Source organism: Muscardinus avellanarius (assembly GCF_963383645.1).
Source record: "Muscardinus avellanarius genome assembly, chromosome: 11".
NCBI classification, from domain to species: Eukaryota; Metazoa; Chordata; class Mammalia; order Rodentia; family Gliridae; genus Muscardinus; species Muscardinus avellanarius.
Window position 1 is genome coordinate 87,797,789 of NC_137797.1, and position 17,352 is coordinate 87,815,140.

At 42.0% G+C, this 17,352-nt stretch overlaps 1 protein-coding gene across 1 annotated transcript in view; it reads left to right on the forward strand.

The window, feature by feature from the left end:
* Window positions 1-17,005, forward strand: part of TMTC1 (transmembrane O-mannosyltransferase targeting cadherins 1) — a gene marked incomplete at both ends in the record, with an annotated part of 320,957 nt that extends 303,952 nt beyond the window's left edge. Inside the window, 7 exon segments of the mRNA XM_080704935.1 lie at window positions 3,445-3,547; window positions 5,521-5,656; window positions 6,223-6,367; window positions 7,863-8,000; window positions 9,403-9,525; window positions 13,115-13,192; window positions 16,865-17,005. Coding sequence (XP_080561061.1) covers window positions 3,445-3,547; window positions 5,521-5,656; window positions 6,223-6,367; window positions 7,863-8,000; window positions 9,403-9,525; window positions 13,115-13,192; window positions 16,865-17,005 — 864 coding nt within the window.
* Between the last annotated feature and the right edge of the window lie 347 nt (window positions 17,006-17,352).

The window sequence follows — 17,352 nt, forward strand, 5'->3', positions numbered from 1 at the left end:
AGCAGCTGGGATTACAGGTGTATCTCCAGCTATGCCTGGCAAGCGTGGGATGCCTTTCTACTCCAGGTCTGGGGCCGCTCCTGGCTGCCTCCCAGGTGCCTCGTGCTTTGCCCCCGACACTGACCCACGGCATTGCAGTGCCGCCTCTTGCCGAGTCCCACTCGCTTGTCTGAAGGGCAAGGGTGTGTCTGCCTGATGCCCTGTTCTGTTTGTATAAATCCATGGTGCACACATCATATTTGCCAAGGGGACAGATAGGTGCATGGATAGGTGTCTAAATGATAACTGTTCCTTTTGGTGCCTGGGTCATGCTTGCTTATTTCTAGAAATACTGCTTTCATCCCAAGCTCATCAGTTACCTGTGTGTTCACTGAGACCTAGGTTCTGTTCTGTGCCCTCCGGGAGGTATGAGACTTTGGGTATCTACCTTCACCACTCCGAACCCAAGTCTCTTCACTTGCTAACAACTGAGGTGAACTGCTGTTCATTCATGTCTTTCCAGCTCTAATCCGTGCTCTCATTTTTATTTTTGCTGAAAAGTATCCATTTTATTTTAATAATTATTTGTGAAATATTTATCATGTTGTCAAATTTTAAAAGTGCCACATAAAATAGAAAATTTGATTCTTTAAAGACAAAGATGATGCCGGGCGTGGTGGCGCATGCTCGTAAACCCAGCACTTGGGAGGCTGAGATAGGAGGATCACGGTTTGCAAACAGCATTAACTACTTAGCAAGGCCCTTTACAATTCAGTGAGACCCTGTTAAAAATAAAGAATAAAAAATAGGGTTGAGGGTATAAATTGGGGGTAGAATGTCCCTGGGTTTCATCTCCAGTACCGTAAAAAAGAAAAACAAAAAACTAATAAAATAAGACAAAAATATAGGGCTGGGGATGTAGCTTAGTGGTATCCCTGGGTTTCATCCCTAGTACCGCAATAAATTAATTAATACTAAATAAATAAATAAATAAATAAATACAAAGATGACAGCACCAAACATTGATACTGGTCCAATAGTAACAGGCAGCACAAGGTTTCGGTTCCGTTTTGGGGGTATTCCAGTTATTCTTTCTCTGGTTGATGATAGGATATTACTTATGGACCTCCCTATCAAAAGATGATTATGAAAAAGTCAAAGACCACTCGCTTGAGTTAATTATTTCCCATGAAGAGTTAATTGGAGAAGAGCTCAATGTGTTAGCTAAAATGCCTCTTGGAAGTGGCCGTGCTATCCAACGTGGCTGTAGGAACAACTTGGTCCCCTAAAACCAAGACTATCTTGAACTCTTTATTATACCGATCACATTGGTTCTTTTTCTTAGTTCCTTAGACTTTGAGCTCCTTAAGTAGAAATATTACATGTTAGTCATCTCCGTGTCTTTGGTATCTATCTTCCAGCACTGTAAGTGAACATGCCTGCAACTAACATTGCTAATACTCATTAGTAGCATTAACAATATTAGTAGTAATAATGCCAAGAACAATAGGTAACATGATAACGTGCTGAGTATGTACTAGGCAGCAGTCTAAGTGCTTCACGTGTTTTCTGATTTTCTGTTTGTATGCTTGTTTGTTTGGGGTACCAGGAATTGAACCCAGAAACATTCCTCATCTGAACTACAGCCCCAGCCCTTTTTATTTTTTATTTTGAAAGAGGGTCTTGCTATGTTCCTGAGGCTGGCCTCAAACCTGTGATCCTTCAGTCTCAGCCTACCAAGTACTATGAATGCAGGCGTATACCACCGCACCCGGCTGCACTTGTTTTAGTCCTTTTAATTCTCATAGCAACTCTATGAGATAGGTATTATTGTTACTCTTTTATATTTAGGGCACAGAGAGTAAGTTCACACACAGGAAGCAGAGAGCTGGGACTCTAATCCACTGTGATCAAGCATCGAGGACACAATTGTTCATCATTGCCTTTTCTTTCTATAGAGATCACAACTAATATGTGCTAAATGGATGGATAAGTGAATAAATCCCCAGTGGTACTCTCTAACTTATGTTCAGCCTATCTTCATTTAACACACATACACTTGAAATTGTCAGCCCTTCAGAGGACAGTATGATCACAAAACCTTTTTTTTCCCCCTTCATAGATTGAAAGGAGATAGTTTGAGAGTTTCCTCTTTAACTTTTTTGAGTTTGAGAATATGTTGAGTTAGGCAATAAAAACATATTTTTAGAATCACTGGATCCCTATTTTTGCTGATTTACATCCCCAAAGTGAATTTTGCCAAATATAAACCTTGCCTTGTTTTTTTTTTTTACATATGTAGATTCAAACACATGCCACTGGTCTCTCTACAGAAGATAAAGGATTGCTCCCCTTTCTGGGTTAACTCATATCTTGGCTCCTTGGCTTATAATTCATTCAGCACTCGGTACAGACATTTGACATACTTCTGTTCACAGACTCAAGGAGTCACGTGTGAGCAACGTGGGCTCCACCTTGCTCGTGTGTGTGTCTGGTTCAGTCTCAGTCGCAGCACTTTGCAATACAGTTGTAGAAAATATTCACACTCCAAACATCTCGAAGAAAGTTACTGTGTGCTTTATGACTGAATCATTTTCTGGCATTCACAACAGTACTGGGAAATGAAATTGTTTACTAGTAGGTAATTCTTAGAACCTCAGATTAGTTTGACTTTAACTTTGGTATTATAAAAGAAAGTGTGACATGATGATCTCAGATAATTGTGAAAAATGTACCTAAAAGTTAATTGGGAATTGTGACAGTGTGTGAAAGTGCATCTTCAAATGAAGAGAACATGAAGGCAATTCGAAAATGGTCCGTGGGAGGTGGGCAGTTGATCTGGGCCTTTCCACACCGCTATCTGAGCAATATATAAGACAGCTCAGGGATAGAGCGCATATTTAATAAGGGACGTAGCGAATCATTTGGTGAACTACAGAAGCATTTCAAGTAAAGAATGAAGAAACCCCCCCCCCCAGATCTGCACTGATTTCCCCTCTTACCTTCCCTTAAAACAAACCTTCCACTGGAGATTTTAAAAGTGCCGTATTTGCAAACGCAGTGGTCAAACAAGTCCCCCAGGGCTCTTCCTCCCAGCCAGATTGCTACCCCCCACAAACTTTATACTGTGTGTCGCTCATTTTTATTAGAGAGCTACAGGGCGGAAGGGAGTCCCATTCAAAAGACTAATTTCAGGCCTTTTTCCAAAGGTGGGTGCCAGTCCATCCTTATTTTAACAAACGTCAGCTTGTTTGCCCTAAATAAACTCAAACAGATATGAATTACAGGTGCCTGTGCACAGTAATGACTCTAACCAGGCACGGTTTATAATGTTTTATCACGATGCCTGTTGTATGACAGGTGATTATCAAATTTGTTCTGCCTTTTCTATTCCCAGTACTCAGTATATTTATTATCAATTTTTGTAAAACACCCTCATGTCTTTTTCTTTGTTCTCTTTTAAAGGAAAGATTTGAGGAGGCTGAAGAAGTATATCAGGCTGGAATAAAGAACTGTCCAGACAGCTCGGATTTACACAACAACTATGGTGTTTTCTTAGTTGATTCTGGTGAGCGACACTAAAGAGAATCTGTTGGGTTGAGATTAGATAATACTCTCTATCAAGCCCAAAGGCAGTAATCCAAATAATCCTTCAGAAACAAAATCTGCTGGTTTGACAGGAACATTGCTGACTGCTGATGGAAACATTGTACCTTGGGGGATATAATTTCTCTAAATCTTTAAGCTCAGTTAAATATTTCTATTTACTTTTTTTTTTTTTTCCTGGGGATTGAACACAGAGGTATTCTACACCCTCCAGCCCTTATTATTTTGAAACAGAGTCTCGCTAAATTGTTAACAGTCTCATTAAGTTTCTGAGGCTGGCCTTGGACCCGCAATCCTTCCTGTCTCAGCCTCCTAAGGAATGGGATTACTGGCATGCACCACCACAGCTGGCTAGATCTGCCTACTTCTTACACTTGTGCCTTTGAGGAAAACTTCCTATGTGACAAGATGATTTGATGAGTCACAGTCTTTTTCTAGCTTTGCTCATATAAACTTATAAATCTATGATTTGAAATATTTCTCCACAATGATGCAGAACCAGCCTTGAATGTGGTTACCAGCAGATGGTAAATACTTTTGTGTAACTGGTTTTAAAAAGCCTCGAGAATTGTTTCATTGTTCCCTCCTTGATATATATTACAGAAAGTACATTATTATAATTGACGCAGTATTCTCATATAACAGCGACTGTATAAAATACACTTCTTCATCTTCTTTAATGCAAAGTAGTACTGGGCAGGGATTCTTTTTTTGCTTTATGATTTGTGCCAAGTCCCGTATGCAATTGGCATGTAATGAATACTTATAAGTAATGAAATATTTGAACTGAATGCAAAAGCACCACTTTGTTCTTGTTGACTACCACACTAGCTGCCCTACAGTAAAATTCGGTTTTAATTATTTTTCCAATATGAAATGCTTGAAAGGTTTTTTATTTTCTAGAGTACGTGAAGCGCTTCTTTTCTGCAGAATATCAATTCGTATTCTGCTACATCTAGGAAAGGGAACCTTAGTTTTGCATGTAAACTTGCTGTGCAGTGCCCCCTTCTGGTTCACTGCTACATAACAATAAAGTGTCCTGGGACCTGAAGACAAGAGACCTTTTACTGGCCTGACTTCCCTTCTCCCTTTTACTTCAACAACAAACAGCCCCACTCCCTGCAAGGACACTGACAGCTCGCTGGCCACTCCATGACTGAACATCTTTGAGCACCTCCTAGCCAAGCTGTGCTCATGCTTAGTGCGTGTGTACTTGAGAAGATGTCTGTCCAGCAAAGATTCTATTTCATTTAGAACTTCAGATTGTTGAGTCAGTTACCTACAGTCTTACTAGGAAGCTTCTTTGGGGAACTTTTTTCCCCCGCTGGCACTGGGATTGAACCTAGGGATGTTCTACCTCTGAGATATACTCCCAGCACCCCTCTCCTTTTTTATTTTTTAATTTAGAAACAGGGTCTCACTAAGTTGATGAGCACCTCATTAATTGTTGAGGCTGGACTTGAGCCTGCAATCGTCCTGTTTCAACCTACCAAGTACTGATTATAAGCATGCACCACCATGCCCAACAGGGCTGTTTTCTTGATAAACTACTCTGTTTAGTTTGGCTTTTTTTTTTTGTATAATGAGGGGCAGCTATATCTAGACAAATAAAAAAACTAGTAATCTCAAAATATTATAATAACAAGAACAAGGAACTATAAAACACTTTGGCTAAAATAATATAGATAGTGAAAAAAATAGTTACTGCTTTATAAATTATTGATTTCTTTGCAAGTGTGAATGAAGAGAGACATGGGCCAAAGGTAGAGCGAGGATGAGAGGCCAAACTGCAGGCTAAACTACAAACTGAGTAGTTAATTAATGAGATGATTGCAGTACTGAGTAATAATGATGCAAGTCAAAAGAGAGATGGAGGAACTCCTACATCTCACCACTAAGGCATGTTCTGCTCTCACCAACCATCCCTGGTTTCAGGTTCTCCAGAGAAGGCAGTGGCCCATTACCACGAGGCCATCAAACTTGGCCCGAGTCATCACGTGGCCATGGTGAACCTTGGGAGACTCTACAGGTCACTGGGGGAGAACAGCATGGCAGAAGAATGGTACAAACGGTATGGCTCCTCTTCCTCCCTCTGCAGGGTGCCCAGCACAGCCACCAGCTTTTTAGTTAATTGGGACAGACAGGCTCTCAAAAGACCAGAAAATTTTGCCAGTTTGGGTGATATAGATTCTCATTTCCAAAGAGAACAATACAACGTTATAAATGGTATTATCATTAGTGATTTTTATCCTCTTGATTGGGCCATGGCACTAAGCCAGGGTGGAATTTAATTTCAACTTTAGTTCATGTGTATTTTTCTAGAGCTGTAGACTGCAACTTAAACCATGAATAGCAATTTTAGAAATGGGAATAGATGAAAGACTGCATCTACAGCATTATATGTCGTCATCACTAATAGCAAAGACCCTTGGGACTCGGGTGCCACAGTGGTAGAGATGTTTTATGTTCAGAGGGCAGCATCCTGTTCCTTTTATTAACCCTTGATCTTGATCTAAAAACAGAGATTAAGTTGAAGCAGGGTCTCAAACCATAGACAAGCCTCCCTAACTCTTACATTTTGACCTTTGCAAATGTGCCTCCTAGAAGAAGTGTCAATTTGCCTTTTTCCAAATGCAGTGCCCTCGAGGTGGCACGCAAAGCTGAGATCCTGTCACCTCTGGGAGCGCTCTATTACAACACTGGCCGATACGAAGAGGCTTTGCAGGTTTACCGGGAAGCGGCAGCGCTTCAGCCTTCGCAGAAGGAGCTCCGCCTGGCGCTGGTGAGGAGGAGAGAGAACACAGCTGGGAACATTAGCACAACAGGCAGTTCAGGATGCTGCGGTCATCGAGCCTAGGACTGCAGCAAGGATGCTAGACTCTACATCCATTGATGAATATTCATAAAGCCCATGTTAGAGCCATTCACTGGAGCCAGGGACCACACAAGCACTTGGTTTTGCTTCAAGAAAATTTAAAACTTACAAAACAGTTGCAAGGCTGGGTTGTAGCTCAGTGGTAGGGCTTTTGCCCAACATGTGCGAGATCCTAGGTTCTATTCCCCACCATAAAGCAAGAGTTGTAAAAATAGTTTTTTAAAAAAAAAATCCCATATGGCTCAGTAGCAAAGCACCTGCCTTGCAGGTTTGGTGCTCTGGGTTCGATCCCCAGTTCCAATAAGACAAGAAAAAGACCGTCAGAAAAAAAAAAAAATCATTGTTGCCCTTTCACCCAGATCCATCAATATTTAACTTTTGTTTTTATGGTACTCAAGATTGAACCCCGGGCATTCTGCCTCTGAACTACATCCCAACCCAGTTTGATTTTTTCATTTTAAGACAGCGTCTCTCTAAGTTATGGAGGGACTCACTAAGTTGCTGAGGCTGGCTATGAACCTGGAATCTTCCTGTTTCACCCTCCCAAGCACCAGCATTACAGGTGTGCAATATTTAACATTTAAATGCATTTGTTTACCACTTTATCATGTGTGCATGTGATTATATCCAAAATATATGCACATATCTTTATTCAGATATGTATATACACCTACTATTAGTACATGGTTTATTTTTCTCACCCACGTGAGAGGTAATTATAGATCTCTAATCCTTTTATTTCTAAACACTTCTGCATATAGTTCCTAAGAACAATAACATTCCCTAACACAATCTCAGTATAGTTATCAAACTCAGGAAAATTAACATTAATATTAACAATATATTTTTGTGGTATTAAGAATTGAACCCAGGGGCACTCTACTTCTGAGCTACACTCTTAAGGCCTTTTTAAATTTTTTGTTTTGTAAGAATCTCCCTAAGTTAACACATGATGGCCTCAGACCTGCGATCCTCATTTCTCCGCCTCCCAAATACTGGTATTATAGGCGTGCACCACTGCAACCAGCTAACAATATTTTTATTTCAATGTTTGGAATTCCATTCTTCCTGTTCCTTGGATGCACAATAAATCAAACTTATCTTGTTACAGAGCGTTCTACTGAAGTCACAGATAATCATATACCCAGTCTGACATACCTCGTCAACTTTTGGGGGAGGCACAGATCGCTTTATCGGGCATCTCTTGCGTTCTTGCCATTCACACACAAATACAGGCACAAACCGAAATCTTAGGAACAAAGAACAAAAAATTCAAACCCTTGCACTGTGGCCTCAGCCTTCTCTTTGAGTGACTGAATAGATGCTGGAGGTTTTGTCAGGATGCTTTCTTAACAAGGAGTAACAAAGAGTCTTCTAAGCCGAGGTCCATGTGGCTCTGCAGGCTCAGGTGTTGGCTGTGATGGGTCAGATGAAAGAAGCTGAGCAGATGACGAGTCACATTGTGTCAGAGGAACCCGGATGCCTTGAATGCTACCGCCTCCTGTCAGCCATCTACAGCAAGCAGGCTCTCCATGACGAGGTAGAGGAGGGCGGGGCGCGGCGGGCGCTGGGATTCACGGAAGAGGGTGGGCAAGCTCAGTGCTCCTCCTGCTTGCACGTCTACAAGGCTGAGGGTCATCAGATGTATGTTCGATCTCAAGGAAACTTCAGGATACCCCTTCGCTCCTAAGATGTCCCTTTGAAATAATACATTGTTCCTCTTTGTTCTAAAGATACTGTGCAGGATTATCTCAGTTTGCTTTTGGCTAACCCATGTTTCTTCTAATACATTGTTTTATATAATCCTCATTATAACTCCAGAGGTAGGGCACTACTACAAATGTTACTATGTATCTACATTTTAAAAGTCATATATCCAGTAGTTGGGCATGGTAGTACACACCTGTAATCCCAGTACTTAGGAGGCTGAGACAGGAGGATGGCAGGTTCAAGGCCAGCTCAGAAACTTTGTAGGTCCCTTAGCAATTTAGCAAGACCCTGTTTCAAATTAAAAAATAGGCCGGGCATGGTGGCACATGCTTGTAATCCCAGCATTTGGGAGGCTGAGACAGGAGGGTTGCAGTTTGCCAACAGCCTCAGCTACTTAGTGAGATCCTTTGCAACTCAGTGAGGTCCCGTTTCAAAATAAAGAATAAAAAATAGGGCTGGGGTATAACTAGGAGGTAGAATGCCCCTGGGTTTCATCCTGAGTACCACACAAAAAAATAAATAAAAGAGAAAATGAAGACACCTGTTCAGGGAAGGCACTGCCCAGAGGCCGGGGCAGGTCAGAGAAGTGTGCATGAGTGCGAAGGGGACAGTATATGAGATGAGATGTCAACACACATTTCTGGCACCAAGGGCTTGTTCCTCAGCCCAAGAGAAACTTTGGGTTTTGGGGGGGTTGTTTGTTTGTTTTTGAGGTACTGGAGATGGAACCCAGGGGCATTCTACCTCCTAGCTACACCTCCAGCCCTATTTTTTATTCTTTATTTTGAAACAAGGTCTCACTGAGTTGCAGAGGGCCTCACTAAGCTGAGGCTGTCGGCAAACTGTGATCCTCCCGTCTCAGCCTCCCAAGTGCTGGGATTGCAAGCATGCGCCGCCACGCCCAGCTCACTTTGGGGTTTTAAGAAGAGCGGCAACATGACCAGGTGTGTACGTTGAAGGGCTGCCTGGCTGCAGGGGCCCCAGAGGAGGCTGTCGGAGTGGTCCAGGAGACATGTGGACTGGAAATAGCTGACCCCAAAGCTTGCTTACTTTCCAACGTATTTTTGTCAGGGCCATTAATTCTCAATGAGAAAATGAGAGAGAAAGAAGAGTGTATTTTGATTTTTTTTCCAACTCATCAGCTAATGCATCTGAACAAAAAAATTATCATTTAAGTTCTCTTTTCTTTATCTTATTCGCATTTATTCTGCCTTTCTCTCCCATCCCCATAGGCCCTTGATGCTATAGACAAGGCTCTCCAGCTGAAACCAAAGGATCCAAAAGTTGTGTCTGAACTTTTTTTCACAAAAGGAAACCAATTAAGAGAGCAGAACCTTCTTGACAAAGCTTTTGAGGTAAAATTACCTAAAATTATGTTATTAAATTTCCAGATCAAAGGGAATACTTCTGCAGTCTCTAATGAAGCCTGTACAGCAAGATCCAAAATCTTTGGCCTGTTTGTAGAGTGAACTTTCTGGTTGACACGGTGTTAAAAGTTGAGTTTTTAATATTTGAGCTTTTGGGTTTGAACTACTTAGATCTATACAATACCTCTGCATTATTTTATAAATTACCACCTTTAATTTGGTATTCAAAGAATTCCACTTTTTGCTTCAAAATAGCTCTGTGTGTGTGTGTGTGTGTGTGTGTGTGTGTGTGTGTGTGTGTGTACGTGTGTGTGCATGCGTACATTGCAGCCAGACTGTTGCCTGAATAGCTCTGGGCAGTGTACATGCCCTGGGCACCCACCACCCCACCACCACCCCTACCACCATTAGATTTCCACCCATCCACCTGGGCAGTCTTGGTCTTCCTCCTACAGGAAATCTCTCCTAACCACTCTTACTTGCAGTGACCTTGCCTCTTCTGAATTCTTCAAAACGCTCTCTCACCAGGTGTGGTGATGCATGCCTACAAGCCCAGTAAGTGCAAGGCTGAGACAGGAGGATCACAGGGCCTCAGTGACTTAACGAGACTATCTCAAAATAAAAAAATAAAATGGGCTGACATTTTATCTCCCAATTAGCATGGACTTCTTTGTGGAGAGAGTGTTCTTTCTCTCTTTTAAAATATAATGTCAGCTGAGTGTGGTGGTGCATGACTGTGATCCCAGTAGTTGGGAGGCTGAGACAGGAGAATTACAGATTTGAGATGAGCCTCAGCAACTGAGCAAGATTAAAAAATGAATGAATCAATGAATGAATGAATGGGTGAATGAATGAATTGACTGAAGGTGTAGCTCAGAGGCAGTATGCCCCAGGTTCAACCTCCAATACCAAAAATATTTTTTTTTTTTGTGGGTCTGGGGGTGGAACCCAGGGGCATTCTACCTCTGAGCTACACCCCCTGCCCTATTTTTTATTCTTTATTTTGAAACCGGGTCTCACTGAGTTGCAGAGGGCCTCACTAAGTAGCTGAGGCTGTCCGCGAACTGCAATCCTCCAGTCTCAGCCTCACGAATGCTGGGATTACAAGCATGCGCCACCACGCCCGGCCAAAAATAATTTTTGACAAAATAATAAAATATTATGTCTTGCATCTGATAGGTGCTCAATAGCTACAGTTTTGAAATAAAATTTATGCACAGTATGAAATAAAAAACAAATAGAAATGTTACAGAAGTACCATATTTTGTGCTTATATATGATAAAGTTATAGAATTAATGAAATTATAAAATCATACTATGTTATGGGGAAAATCCCCAATGATATAATTATGTTGGAAACTAAACAAGTGAGAGGCTTTAAAAATATTATTAGAAGTCAGGCATAGTGGCACGCACTTGTAATCCCAGGATTTGGGAGTTTGAGACAGGAGAATCACAGTTTGCAGGCAGCCTCAGCTACTTAGTGAGGCCCTTTGCAACCCAGTGAGACCCTGTTTAAAATTAAAGAATAGCTGGGCGTGGTGGCACATGCTTGTAATCTCTGCGCTTTGAGAGGCGGAGACAGGAGGATCGCACAGGTTGGAAGCCAGCCTCATTGGCTTAAAAGACCCAGTTTCCAAATAAAAAGTACAAAATAGGTCTGGAAGTGTAGCCCAGAGGTACAAGGGTTTCCAGGAACCCCAGTACCACCAAAAAAAATAAATAAATAAAAAATTAAAAAATAAAAAATAGGGCTGGGGGTATAGCTCAAAGGTAGAATGCCCCTGGTTTCCATTCCCAGTACCACAAAAAAGTATATATACTACTGAAAACATGTGTAAAAATATTTGAGGAAACTAATGTAAATATGAACCTTTAGAACAAACTGTGACATTTTTCTCTGAAACTTTGTGAGCATTTTTCTCAGAAATTGTGAAGTTTTCTTTGCTTTGTGAACACTTATTTGTAAATGTGATAATTTGATATTAATAATTTATTAATGGTACGAAAAGCAAAAGTTATTCCCTAGTTGCTTACCCAGTAAGTCAGATAGTCATTATCTGCAGTGGCTAGATTCAATGGAGAGTAATAGTAGGCTTGTTGGTCAATAGCTAAAATGTGTCAGCATGTCTGTGTGTGATTCATGCATGAAAGAAAATTAATGTATTAATTTTACAGCAATAATATAAGAAAGAATTGTTGTTGCCACTTCATATTCATGTAAACTGAGACTCAGAGGTCACATAACTTGTCAAGGTCACATAGGGATGGAGCCAAGGTTTGAAGCCAGCTCCTAACTTCTATACTACATTATCTCCGCTGATAGGAGACACATCTTCCAGTTTATTATAGCGGCTTTTTTAAAAATATAATTTCTTATCATTTACTTCTTTCTCCTAAAACTAGTGTAGAAGAGGATGGACTAGATTTTATTTGATGGAGTCATGTGGTTATAGTCTTGCTAATAAAAATAGCAAAGAACATTTTAAATTTAAAACATTAAAAATTTTTTAAACTTTAAAAAAACATTCTTAGCTTTGTAAAGCCTTTGCCTGTATTTAAGGCAAGTTCTCTTAAAGCCAAGACTTCATAGTAAGCAAAACTTCTGATGCAAAACATCTCATAAATGTAAAAACAGATTCCACAGATACCACTTTTAACAGGATATATAGTATTCAAACAGAAGAACATGTTGAAACTAGACATGGTGGTGCTCACCTGTAATCCTAGTAGTAGGAAGGCTAAGTCAGGAGAATCACACGTTGAAGGCCAGCCTCAGCAACTTGGTGAGATCCTGTTACAAAATTAAACCTAAAAAGGTCTGGGGTATAGCTTGGAAGTAGTATCCCCTGGGTTCAACCCCCAGTGCCAAAATATAAACCAACAATTTAAAAAATCGTGTTGAGAGATAATTCTCTTGGAACATGGGAAGACCATTCATACAACAGGAGAAAAGGAAAGGCTTTCTAATGATTAAAACTATCCCTTAATAAAATAGATGCAGTGAGCGCCCTAATTAAAGCACAGGTTGAATGGCCAGGTGGCTGTTTTCGTAGACAGGGATGCTACGTTGGAGTTCAGCTGTTTGAGAAAGTACTGCAGGATTCTGTGGGGTTTTGTTTTTTTACTTATTTGAATGCTGGGGATTAAACCCATAGCCTCACACATGCTAAGCAAATGCTGTACCATGGAACTACAAATGGCCTCCAGATTCTGAATTTTCTTTTTATACCATCTCCATTTACAGTGAAGGAGGCCAAAGGTGCTGTTTTCTTGCAGGTCAAGGCCGGTGAGAACTGGTGCGCTATTATAGAAATCACTGGGTTCCCTGCGGGCACCTCAGCCTCATTAAGTCCACAGATTAGCTCTGCAGGGAAATTACACATTTCAGTCTCCTCCGTTTTAGAATCATCAACTTTGAAAAATAGCAGAAGTAAGCGGGGCCTCCTGTGCACTGGTGGCTCGGCGTATTGTTTTAGCCATTTCATTTCCCTGTGTGAGGGAGGGGCCCCGCCATCCCGTAGTGTTAACGGTGGGCTCTTGTTCCTTAACCTGAAGGTATCTCTTATTTATTTAGAACTATCAAGCAGCCGTGGCTCTCAATCCGGAGCAAGCGCAGGCCTGGATGAACATGGGTGGGATTCAGCACATCAAGGTAGGGGAGCGACTCGCTGCGGGCGGCCGGGCATCGCCCTCGCTTTTCTCACCTCTTCTTTCTTCAAGGATTCTGAAGCCACTGTTAATTTCCTCTTTGAAATTATTTGAACGCCAAAACACAAGTATTTAAAAGTGAAACTAGCAGAATTTATGTTCACTTTGTACTTCCTAGATTTAAATATCATGTGGCCATTTAACAGAGATAGAGAGCTATAATTAGATTCCATTGTACTAATCATAAAGAAAATCATATGTACTTAGAAAAAGTAGGATCATCAAGCCGGGCGTGGCGGCATGCCCCTGTCATCCCAGCACTTGGGAGGCTGAGACAGGAGGGTCACAGACCTAAAGTCCGCCTCAGAAACTTATTGAAACCTCAGCAACTAAGCAAGATGTTCCAAAATAAAAAAAAATAAAAAGGACTAGGGTTATAGCATGAAGGTAGAATGCCCCTGGGTTCAATCTTCGGTACCAAAATATATATATATATATATATATTTATACACACACACATACACACACATATACATATATATATATATATATTCACACACATACATACATATCACCAGACAGTAGTTAAAATCCCTTTTATGTGAACTGAATCCCTGTTGAAGCTTATCATGGTATATTTTACTTGCAGGTTACCTCTGCATCAACACTAAAATGTTACTTTAAATATTACTTCCCAAGTCAGGTGTGGTGTTGCACACTTATAATCCTAGTACTTGGGAGGTTGACACAGGAGCATCACAGCCAATCTCAGCTGCTTGGTGAGGCCCTCAGCAACTGAATGAGACCCTGTTTTAAAATGAAACCTGGTGTGGTAGCACATGCTTGTAATGCCAGTACTTGGGAGGCTGAGACAGGAGGATTGCAGGTTCCTGGACAGCCCCAACTACTTAGTGAGGCCCTCTGCAACTTAGTGAGACCCTGTTTCAAAATAAAGGAAAAAAAAATAGGGCTGAGGGCATAGCACAGAGGTTGAATGCCCCTGCATTCCAAGGTCTCACTAAGTTGCTGAGGCTGGCCTCAAACCAGTAATCCTCCTATCTCAGCCTCCCAAGTACTGGGATTACAGGTGTGTGCCACCATGCCTGGCACAAAAATAGATTCTTTTTAATCAAAGAATTTCATCAGCCAGACCATATTCCTCAGTACTGTTTTCAGTATCTCCTCTTGACAGTAATGGGGTTTCTGAAACGTCATGTTGTCCAGTGGACTGTTCTGTGCTGATGGAGGCATTCTGTCCCTTCACAGCCGGGGAAGTAGTGGCCAGCCACCTGTGACCGCTGAGCATTTGGAATGTGTCTGGTGCAACCAAGGACTTGAATTCCTAATCAATTATATTTAAATTCAGATAAGTACAAGTGGCTAATGGCTATCATACTACTTCAGTTCTAGAAATTAGATAATTCAAAATCCCTTCCTGGCATGGAGACACTGAACTAAAGGATATTTAAAAAAAAAAAAATAGAGCTTCCAGTTTAATTTAAAAAAAAAAAAAAACAGCAGTTTAGTTGGGCGTGGTGGCACACTCTTGTCATCCCAGAACTTGGGAGGCTGAGACAGGAGGATCACAGATTCACAGCCAGCCTCGGCTACTTAGTGAGGCCCTCTACAACTCAGTGAGACCCGGTTTCAAAATAAAGACTAAAAATAGGGGTCGAGGTATAGCTCGGAGGTTCAATCCCCAGTACCACAAAAAAGAAGAGGAGGAGGAGGAGAAGGAGGAGGAGAAGGAAGGAGGAGGAGGAGGAGGAGAAGGAAGGAGGAGGGAGAGGAGGAGAAGGAGGAGGAGGAGAAGAAGAAGAAAAAGAGTTTGAGGGAGAGAAAATGAGTAATGTTTTGTGAGGAAAGAGAGAGAAAGCTGTTGATCAGAGAAGATGCCAGGACACCAGGGCAAGGCGTAAATCCAGGGCAATCTCGTGGAAGAACAATTTCAAAGTCAGCTGCTGCAGAAATATATCCTGGGGACATTCTAAAAGCCACAGGTGTACAGTTGTCGGTATATATGTGCTAAGCATAATAAAAATTAAAAGACACTTGGAAAATAGATGGTTGAGTTGACATAATACTTGACTATAGCAGATCCAAGTCCCCACTCGTCAGCAGTCGGTGAAGCCTCGTCGCAGAGCCTGGGTCACAACCAGAAACACTTCCGCTCGTTGTACGTACGTGCCGGCACTGGGTTCCCAGGGTGTGATTTCTCCTTCTGTCGCTGTGAGCTCCCTTTCACAGTATGACACGTGGCTCCAATGGACCATAGACGCCATGGACACAGCCGGGAAGAGAGCGAGATAATCACTGGAGCAGTGGTATCACATTGAGGGATCGCATTGTATCCGGCAGGGTCTAAACTTTTCATTCCCTATTTGGAAGATAATTAAGCCGTCAGTAACTGTCAGTGGCCATATGATACTTTCACTTCAAGAAATACAATTTTAAAATGTGATGGAAATTTGGAGAGTCAGTGGCGTTGTTGCACACGGAGGCTGTAACTGAGGATAAGGTAGGGCAAATATGTAGTTTAGGTGGAGAGAGCTCTAACAATCTTAGTTCTGAGACTTTCCAGGACACACCTCTGAACAGGCGGAGCGTCTTAGGGAGGTAATACAGGTAGCATCAGAAAAAGGGGCTGGAAAAAGCTACTGGGTTTACTGGGTTATGACCAATTTGCTAGGCACTGTGTGGGATCAGGCAAACATGGCTACTATTTTCACTAAAAAAAAAAAAAAAAAAAGAAGAAGAGAGGGGTGCCTACAGAGGGTGGGTACACATGTGTTTAGCAGATCAGAAGTGGCATGCCTTCCCTCCTGCACTGAGTATCCAGCCATTATATATAGCCATGTTCCATGGGCAGTAGATAAAGGTAACCTATATTATATTTTTATCAACTCTTCATTGTGCACAGCCTGTATTAAGCAAAAGTCACTTGTATGCTTTAAATTGACTATTACAATAACTACTACCAGCCGGCCGTGGGGGCGCACACTTCTAATCCCTGTGCTGGGGAGGCTGAGACTGGAGGATCGCACAGGTTCGAAGCCAGCCTCAGCTACTTACTGAGGCTCTCAGCAACTTAGTGAGACCCTGTTTCCAAATAAAATATAAAATAGGGCTGGGAGTTAGAATGGATCTGGATTCCACCCCCAGTACCACCAAAAATAAATAAACAAATAAAATAACCTACCACTAAGTAGATAGAGTGGATGCCTATTTGCCTAAACTAATCACTGTGCTCCCAATTCCAGAATGTATTTCTCCTCTCTCTCTCTCCCCTCCCTCCCTCCCTCCCTCTTTCCCTCCCTCTCCCTCACTGTCTTTCTCACCATGGCTCAATTTGATTACAAAGAAGCAGTGGTAACCCCACAGGAGCACTATGAAGTGATCATCTCGTGCCCTGCATTAGTAGAACTGAAAATCTGTCTTGTTTTTCTTTCTGCCATTTAACCTTATGGTATAACTCTGATCCTCCGCAGTCTCCAGCTGGTCTCGTACTTAAAACAAATGAATTATCCAAAAGCATCAATGAGTAAGGATAGAGTCACACATAGACAAGGTTTCCTCATGAAAATATTGACGTCAGACGGCAGCAGGGCAGAGGGTCAGTCTCTCCGGTAAAGGGTTCTGATAGATCAGAGTCTAAATGTTTCTCTCCCCCCTCCAGGGAAACTACGTGTCCGCGAGAACTTACTATGAGAGAGCTTTGCAGCTGGTTCCGGAGAGCAAACTGCTGAAGGAAAACCTCGCCAAATTGGATCGCCTAGAAAAAAGATTACAAGAAGTTCAAGAGAAAGATGAGACGTAGCAGCAGTAGAGCCCATCTCACGGGGCAGGCGGTGCCTCTGAAGGACGGGGTGATTGGCTTTCACCTCTGCAGCGGCGCAGCCCAACACGCTTCCCTCAAGACCGAGCTCAGGGCCACATCCCGGGACACCAGCGGGAAGCCTGCGCCTCAGGACTTGTGTTCCCACGGGAGGAAGAGACTAGACAGCAAGTGGGGCAGGCAGGGAGAGCTGAGAGAAGGGGAGCGGCGTCTCTGCAGCTTACACGTGTTTGTTGGGTTGAATCCTGATTTCCCTTGAAATGTGTCTGCTTCATCAACCTAGAAATCTCATTCAGTTCCTTAGTGCAAACTTTTCTGTCCCAGAAATA